The sequence below is a fragment of the Biomphalaria glabrata genome, chromosome 4 (assembly GCF_947242115.1).
Source record: "Biomphalaria glabrata chromosome 4, xgBioGlab47.1, whole genome shotgun sequence".
Taxonomy (NCBI): domain Eukaryota; kingdom Metazoa; phylum Mollusca; class Gastropoda; family Planorbidae; genus Biomphalaria; species Biomphalaria glabrata.
In genome coordinates, this window is record NC_074714.1 from 25570589 (window position 1) to 25580435 (window position 9847).

At 38.1% G+C, this 9847-nt stretch overlaps 1 protein-coding gene across 4 annotated transcripts in view; it reads left to right on the forward strand.

Moving 5' to 3' along the window:
* LOC106068013 (metabotropic glutamate receptor-like) overlaps positions 1-9847 on the forward strand; it is a 287096-nt gene that overhangs the window by 77378 nt on the left and 199871 nt on the right. For all 4 annotated transcript variants that reach the window (XR_008777756.1, XM_056028023.1, XM_056028025.1 and 1 more), the window contains exon 2: positions 8248-9847. This exon is cut by the window's right edge and continues 1114 nt beyond it. Coding sequence is in view for 3 of the 4 variants with exons in the window: in XM_056028023.1 (XP_055883998.1) it covers positions 9554-9847 (294 nt within the window). In the remaining variant the exon portion in view is untranslated. The remainder of the gene's footprint in view (positions 1-8247) is intronic.

The window sequence follows — 9847 nt, forward strand, 5'->3', positions numbered from 1 at the left end:
TTCCAGAGTTTTCTTTGTGGTTTCATTATTATGTGTTACTACATTACAACATACTACAACATGTAAAGAGGTCAGACTAAGTTGACTACTCTCTCACCTTTCTACACTCTTTTATCTCTATTTACTACTTTGCATCTCTCTACCATCTACTAGCATATTTTTGTATTAGCTCCCCTGTCTCCGTACTCTACCGAACTCTCTCTATACTACCTCCCCTGCAGGGGCGGATTGACTATATGGGCGTTTGATCAAATGCCCGGTGGGCCGGTACCCAAATGGGCCTCATTAATGCCACTGTAGAACATGTTACATTAAATTGTTAAAGGTTTTATAATATCCTCTTGTAAGAGGGAGCCCTCTAAGCTTTGTGTCAAAAAAATATTTTACAGACTCTACAGTGTGATTAATACTTAATTTAATCGAACACATTTTCCGAAATAATGTAATAGCCTATATCCGTTGGCAGTGCTACTAGTAGGATTCATCCTTTTATGGCCAACACACTTAAAAAGAAACATGAGGCTTATAAAAAATCAATGTATGCATGCCTTCAGTTATCGATACATTATTAAAATTAACAGAATGATTTTGAGGACAGATAGACATAGAATTGGATGCCCATCGTATGATATACAATTGTGGGCCGGATTGTATAGACATGCCAGGGCCGATCTTAACACCCAGTCCGCCTCTGCTCCCCAGTCTCCGTACTCTACCCAACTCTCTATATACTACCTCCCATGTCTCCGTACTCTACCCAACTGTCTCTATACTACCTCCCATGTCTCCGTACTTTACCCAACTGTCTCTATACTACCTCCCATGTCTCTGTACTCTACCCAACTGTCTCTATGCTACCTCCCATGTCTCCGTACTCTACCCAACTGTCTCTATACTACCTCCCATGTCTCCGTACTCTACTAACTGTCTCTTTAATACCTCCCATGTCTCCGTACTCTACCCAACTGTCTCTATACTACCTCCCATGTCTGCGTACTCTACCCAACTGTCTCTATACTACCTCCCATGTCTCAGTACTCTACCCAACTGTCTCTATACTACCTCCCATGTCTCCGTACTCTACCCAACTGTCTCTAAACTACCTCCCATGTCTCCGTACTCTACCCAACTGTCTCTATACTACCTCCCATGTCTCCGTACTCTACTAACTGTCTCTTTAATACCTCCCATGTCTCCGTACTCTACCCAACTGTCTCTATACTACCTCCCATGTCTGCGTACTCTACCCAACTGTCTCTATACTACCTCCCATGTCTCAGTACTCTACCCAACTGTCTCTATACTACCTCCCATGTCTCTGTACTCTACCCAACTGTCTCTATACTACCTCCCATGTCTGCGTACTCTACCCAACTGTCTCTATACTACCTCCCATGTCTCCGTACTCTACCTAACTGTCTCTATACTACCTCCCATGTCTCCGTACTCTACCCAACTGTCTCTATACTACCTCCCATGTCTCCGTACTCTACTCAACTGTCTCTATACTACCTCCCATGTCTCTGTACTCTACCCAACTGTCTCTATACTACCTCCCATGTCTCTGTACTCTACCCAACTGTCTCTATACTACCTCCCATGTCTCCGTACTCTACCCAACTGTCTCTATACTACCTCCCATGTCTCTGTACTCTACCCAACTGTCTCTATACTACCTCCCATGTCTCTGTACTTTCTATCTCTCTCACCCCCCCCCCCAACTAGCTCCTCTGTACTCTACCCAACTGTCTCTATACTACCTCCCATGTCTCTCCGTACTCTACCCAACTGTCTCTATACTACCTCCCATGTCTCTGTACTCTACCCAACTGTCTCTATACTACCTCCCATGTCTCTGTACTCTACCCAACTGTCTCTATACTACCTCCCATGTCTCCTTACTCTACCCAACGGTCTCTTTACTACCTCCCATGTCTCTGTACTCTACCCAACTGTCTCTATACTACCTCCCATGTCTCTGTACTTTCTATCTCTCTCACCCCCCCCCCCCAACTAGCTCCTCTCTTTGTTGACGAAACTAGATGTCATAAAAAGGCCGCAAGTGTAGTCAATGAAGATGGAATCCATCCATAAAAGCGAGATAACTCTAGCTAATCTCACAGAGATCGCTGATGCCCGTTTGGCTCAAATCTCTTGTCTGTCAGAAGGAATATTCTCCTATCCCATCCCTCTTCCCCTTTCCCGTCTCTCTATTCATTCATTCGCTGGGTTAATATTACAGACAGCCTGTCGCAGGGCTGCTCACACTGAATCGGCGCCCTGACTGGGTTTAGAACTCACTGATGATTTTTTAATTTTAAAATTGGAATAACTGTTGATCTTCTAGTTTTGAAGATAATATAAATAGTTTTAATAAAACAAATTTTGTCAGCAGATGGGTATATCTACAAAAAGAAATAAGAAGCCATTGATTTTGTCGACTAGGTGGAGGGGAGTGTACGTGTGTTTCAATCAAATACCTCTGTTCTTATATGAAGCTTTAACAAGCAACAACATAATATGAAATATTTAGCTGTAGAAACTAGTCGAATTGTAGTGTTAACACCATCTAAAATGTCTATGGACTGCAGTTTGTTCTAATTAAATAAAACAATAAGACGACACAATTTCCCTCCGACATTGATATCATTGATATCATGTAGGTACGTGGAATGTCTGTAATGTCTACGTGACGTGTCCAAATCAGTTACCCAGTTACAGTCTTTAATAAAAGAATTTACGAAATAAATTTTGTATGAAAGAAGAAATCAGTTTGTTTTAAAACAAGGGCTGTAACTGTAGGAGAGTATTTCTTTCATTGGTCTAATGTCCACTGCTGAGAAAAAGGGACTGTTCATAACTAGTTCATGAAAAGAAGATTGTGAATAGGAGAAAAATGAACATTCGCACATTCTGAGTATTTAGTGGAACATTTTGCTTACTTCTTAGAGTGGTGGCCTACTAGTTAATTGTTCCACTTCTTCGTAGTACACCTAATCAGGCCTCGCACTAGTTTGGAAAGACTCCATCTAGACGAACAGTAATTATTTGTGCGATAAGAAATATTTGTACCAATTGTTTTTGTTTTGCGCAATGTCTCACTACGTTATCCTCCTATCACTTGACTGGACCAGTTGGGAAGGGGGAGGAAAAAAGAAGGGAGTAAATGTTAATGTTAGCGTGATCGTTGTTTTAAATGCATTTATGAAAAAAAAAGTTGAAAGACTAAATTTGAACTAGAGGGTTCAAGACTCCTCAAGCCTCTCAAGCCAACACACTAACCACTGCGTCAGCGAATCCCTTATGAAAATAGAAGGTTTTATATTTATCTACTGTTAGCTTCAAACTTAAAAAAATTATAGAGTGGGGCTAATTCAACTTATAAATCCACATCAGTCAAGTACAATATCTTTTCCTTTTTTGATACGAAACAAAATAATTCAGATTGGGCTGATGAAGATGAAGGGGTATCTGGAAGGTTTCCGTGACCTTTTCAAAAGAAATTAAAAAAAAAAGTTACTTGGGTCTGAATTCAACCCGAGCCTAGATGATGGAAGGCCGACGTGTTTTGCCGCTGAGCTATTTAAGTACTTATAAAATAGAAGGTTTTGTTGGTCTATTGTTAGTTGAAAATTATAAGCTTGTTTTGTTGGGGTGCGACTGTACGTGATTATTGTCACGGGTGTCCGCCGCCATTTCCCATATAAAACAGAATTAATTAATTACGACTAGTTGGTCATTTTTTTAAATTGATTCATGTGTTGTCATCGCAAATAAATAATAGTGCAAAGTTTCAAGTTGAACAGAAAATGGTAATTGAGAGAACTAATGTGTACAGAAATGAAACGAGTTTTCATTAGATTTGCATTGGAAGATAGCTCTTATCTTTTTGTTAAGCAACTCAGTAGCATTGACCAAACATAACAGTTACTGTTACAGTATGCTATTTATAAGTCTGATCAGTTTTAACAGGGGGGGATGGGTGGTGTCGGAGTGATAAAGCATTTGGCTTCCCAACCAAAGGGCCTTGGGTTCAAATCTCGGTGAATACTGGGATATTGCGTTTTCGGCATTTATAGAATATCATTGAGACCCAGCAAGTGAAGACAGAGGTCCTGTACTATTTGTTAGTGTTTATTTGAAAACCAATGTTGAAGTTACTTTTCTTGCTCGCACAGTTTTAGTATAGGAGACTAAGACAAACAAGTCGACAAACACGTAGACAAACACGTAGACAAACAAGTAGACAAACAAGTCGACAAACACGTAAACAAACAAGTAGACAAACAAGTAGACAAACACGTAAACAAAGAAGTAGACAAACAAGTAGACAAACAAGTAGACAAACACGTAAACAAACACGTAAACAAACACGTAGACAAACAAGTAGACAAACAAGTAGACAAACAAGTAGAACCAAGTAGACAAACAAGTAGACAAACAAGTAGACAAACAAGTAGAAACAAGTAGACAAACAAGTAGACAAACACGTAGACAAACAGTTAGACAAACAAGTAAACAAACACGTAGACAAACAAGTAGACAAACAAGTAGAAACAAGTAGACAAACACGTAGACAAACAAGTAGACAAACAAGTAGACAAACAAGTAGAAACAAGTAGACAAACACTTAGACAAACAAGTAGACAAACAAGTAGACAAACAAGTAGACAAACACGTAGACAAATAAGTAGACAAACAAGTAGATCAACAAGTAGAAACAAGTAAACAAACAAGTAGACAAACAAGTAGATCAACAAGTAGAAACAAGTAGACAAACAAGTAAACAAACAAGTAGACAAACAAGTAGACAAACAAGTAGATCAACAAGTAGAAACAAGTAAACAAACAAGTATACAAACAAGTAGACAGACAAGTAAACAAACAAGTAGACAAACAAGTAGATCAACAAGTAGAAACAAGTAGACAAACAAGTAAACAAACAAGTAGACAAACAAGTAGACAAACAAGTAGATCAACAAGTAGAAACAAGTAAACAAACAAGTATACAAACAAGTAGACAAACACGTAGACAAACAAGTAGACAAACAAGTCGACAAACACGTAAACAAACAAGTAGACAAACAAGTAGAAACAAGTAGACAAACACGTAGACAAACAAGTAGACAAACAAGTAGACTAACAAGTAGACAAACAAGTAGACAAACACGTAGACAAACAAGTAGACAGACAAGTAGACAAACAAGTAGACAAACAAGTAGACAAACACGTAAACAAAGAAGTAGACAAACAAGTAGACAAACAAGTAGACAAACACGTAGACAAACAAGTAGACAAACAAGTCGACAAACACGTAAACAAACAAGTAGACAAACAAGTAGAAACAAGTAGACAAACACGTAGACAAACAAGTAGACAAACAAGTAGACTAACAAGTAGACAAACAAGTAGACAAACACGTAGACAAACAAGTAGACAAACAAGTAGAAACAAGTAGACAAACAAGTAGACAAACACGTAGACAAACAAGTAGACAAACAAGTAGACAAACAAGTAGACAAACACGTAGACAAACACGTAGACAAACAAGTAGACAAACAAGTAGACAAACAAGTAAACAAACACGTAGACAAACAAGTAGACAAACAAGTAGAAACAAGTAGACAAACAAGTAAACAAACACGTAGACAAACAAGTAGACAAACAAGTAGAAACAAGTAGACAAACAAGTAGACAAACAAGTAGACAAACAAGTAGACAAACAAGTAGACAAACAAGTAGAAACAAGTAGACAAACAAGTAGACAAACAAGTAGACAAACAAGTAGAAACAAGTAGACAAACAAGTAGACAAACAAGTAGACAAACAAGTGGACAAACACGTAGACAAACAAGTAGATCAACAAGTAGAAACAAGTAGACAAACACGTAGACAAACAAGTAGACAGACAAGTAGACAAACAAGTAGACAAACAAGTAGACAAACAAGTAGACAAACAAGTAGATCAACAAGTAGAAACAAGTAGACAAACACGTAGACAATCAAGTGGACAGACAAGTAGACAAACAAGTAGACAAACAAGTAGACAAACAAGTAGACAAACAAGTAGACAAACAAGTAGATAAACAAGTAGACAAACAAGTAGACAGACAAGTAGACAAACAAGTAGACAAACAAGTAGACAAACAAGTAGACAGACAAGTAGACAAACAAGTAGACAAACAAGTAGACAAACACGTAGACAAACAAGTAGATCAACAAGTAGAAACAAGTAAACAAACAAGTAGACAAACAAGTAGACAAACAAGTAGAAACAAGTAGACAAACAAGTAAACAAACAAGTAGACAAACAATTAGATCAACAAGTAGAAACAAGTAGAAAAACACGTAGACAAACAAGTAGATCAACAAGTAGAAACAAGTAGACAAACACGTAGACAAACAAGTAGACAAACAAGTAGACAAACAAGTAGACAAACAAGTAGACAAACACGTAGACAAACAAGTAGATCAACAAGTAGAAACAAGTAGACAAACAAGTAGACAAACAAGTAGACAAACAAGTAGACAAACAAGTGGACAAACACGTAGACAAACAAGTAGATCAACAAGTAGAAACAAGTAGACATAGAAGTAGACAAACAAGTAGACAAACACGTAGACAAACAAGTAGACAAACACGTAGACAAACAAGTAGATCAACAAGTAGAAACAAGTAGACAAACAAGTAGACAAACAAGTAGATCAACAAGTAGAAACAAGTAGACAAACACGTAGACAAACAAGTAGACAAACAAGTAGATCAACAAACAAGTAGACAAACAAGTCGACAAACACGTAAACAAACAAGTAGACAAACAAGTAGAAACAAGTAGACAAACACGTAGACAAACACGTAAACAAAGAAGTAGACAAACAAGTAGAAACAAGTAGACAAACACGTAGACAAACAAGTAGACAAACAAGTCGACAAACACGTAAACAAACAAGTAGACAAACAAGTAGAAACAAGTAGACAAACACGTAGACAAACAAGTAGACAAACAAGTAGACTAACAAGTAGACAAACAAGTAGACAAACACGTAGACAAACAAGTAGACAAACAAGTAGAAACAAGTAGACAAACAAGTAGACAAACACGTAGACAAACAAGTAGACAAACAAGTAGACAAACAAGTAGACAAACACGTAGACAAACAAGTAGACAAACAAGTAGAAACAAGTAGACAAACAAGTAAACAAACACGTAGACAAACAAGTAGACAAACAAGTAGAAACAAGTAGACAAACAAGTAAACAAACACGTAGACAAACAAGTAGACAAACAAGTAGACAAACAAGTAGACAAACAAGTAAACAAACAAGTAGACAAACAAGTAGACAAACAAGTAGACAAACAAGTAGACAAACAAGTAGACAAACAAGTAGAAACAAGTAGACAAACAAGTAGACAAACAAGTAGACAAACAAGTAGACAAACAAGTAGACAAACAAGTAGACAAACAAGTAGACAAACAAGTAGACAAACAAGTAAACAAACAAGTAGACAAACAAGTAAACAAACAAGTAGACAAACAAGTAGACAAACAAGTAGACAAACAAGTAGAAACAAGTAGACAAACAAGTAGAAACAAGTAGACAAACAAGTAGACAAACAAGTAGACAAACAAGTAAACAAACAAGTAGACAAACAAGTAGACAAACAAGTAGACAAACAAGTAGACAAACAAGTAGACAAACAAGTAGACAAACAAGTAGACAAACAAGTAGACAAACAAGTAGACAAACAAGTAGACAAACAAGTAGACAAACAAGTAGAAACAAGTGAGAACAACAGCACGAAATATTGGACAAAACATCGCTGATTAAAACATTTCTAATTTTTAAAAAATGTTGATTTTCGAGCTGGGCTTGTTCAAAGGTTTGATCTACTCATACAATAGCTGAAGGATGTAGGTCTACATATTAGTGATGGATCGAAGTCAGTATGACATCGCATACCATTCTAGAGATGTGAAATATATACATTTAAATAACAGACGGTATTCTGAACTGCTACAACGTAACACTCCTATTTCTTTCGTCCTAACTGCTGCCTTCCCTTTAACTTAGTCATTCCCCAATTTACGATATTCCCACCTAGACAGAATGTCCATACATATAATCCAGTACTCTTTTGTCTAGACCCAGGCTCGAGATAATTAACTTCAAACACATCAACCATCACACACAAGACTATTAAGATACTGGAAACCTACATATTTGATCACTTCTTTCTTCCACAGGTCACTCAGCCCAGCTAGAGGACGGACACAAAGTCCAGACTCACTATGAGCTCGAGAAACCATCCATCCATGCCATCTGATAGACACAGATCAATACCATCCACGTCACACGTCAAATCAATTCTTGCCAGGACGTCTCAATCAAGTCAAGGTAGAGATACACAAACTGCGTACCATCCAAACAGTTTTAGACTTCCGTTGAACCAACGGCTCTGCCAGGCAACTTCAGGCAGTCACGTATTGATTGCAGTCTCAAGATTGTGAGAGTATATTTATTTCCCTTGCACTAATGTCCAAGCCAGGTTGTATCATTTGAACTCAAGTTATTTACACATGCATTAGTTCATCTTCCCATATCTCCAGCAGCACCCCCACCTTCGCTTTCCTCCGTCTGAGAATTATCATCTCCAGATACGTGAAATCCAATGCGGCCATGCTCAGACATAAAGATAGATGTAGGAGTTGAGAGGTCAGGGCTCCGGAAGCTATTAATAGTGCTGCCGGGAATCACACACATTTCTACAGCCGTGTCGGTATCACCACCTCTCCTTACCCTCTCAGGATTATATCATCACATGTTACATAGATAAAGACTTCAGAGTCGTCAGATTTATGACATAACCTTGACATTGATTTTACTTCCTGTTTCAACACCGCACCTGCCTATATGTGTATTAAAAAGCAGTACCAGCTTCTACTGCGCAAGTCAGTTAAAGTCCATCTTAAGTTTACATTACCAGGAGTAGTCATTTTAACTCCAAAGTTACCAACATTTACCTAACACACGTTCAACATTTCCAGGTCACAGAGTACTTCTAGTAAAATCTCTTGAAATAAATGTATACTCACACATAATACAATGCTTTTTAAAACCTGTACGTAGGTATATCAAATACAAACATTTTAATTAACACTATATAACTTATGCATATATCTCAGCACAACATTTTCTACATCAAAAAACTAAAGTAAAGTATGGCATACGAAGAGGATTTCAAATAGAAAGTTCCATATATCAAAAACAAGGTTTTAACACATTGATATATAGTAAAGAGCAGCTCCCAGTTAATACTTGTATTATAGAAATAAAGTAAGAAATATACTTATACTCTAACGTCCATTCTCTCAAAGGCTATTCTTGGCTTCAGAAAGAGTGACCTCACTAACATGGGTCTTAGTTGACGTGTGATCATGAAAACGTTTAGCTGGCTAGTGCTGAGGTTCCAAATGGCGACAGACAAAGTTCAATTCATGTCCAGCGTGAGGCACGGCGCTCTGGTCACCTGACCTACATAGCTGAGCAGTCATGGGTAAGGTCGACAAAGTAAGCAGGTTAGCCGGACAGGTTATTTTAATCTGCAAGGTCCTGATGTTAGTGGCAGACGTGGCCTTCCCACCCCCACAGCTTGTGGAGACAAACACAAATACCACTGCCCCCATCATGGCCGCTAAAATTGACGGTCACATCATCATCGGCGGGCTGTTTCCCATCCATAACAAAGGGGAGAAAGGCTGTGGCGCCATTAATGCAGATAGGGGAATCGAACGTCTAGAGGCGTTTCTCTTCACGATTGATGAAATAAACAACAGTTCCACGCTC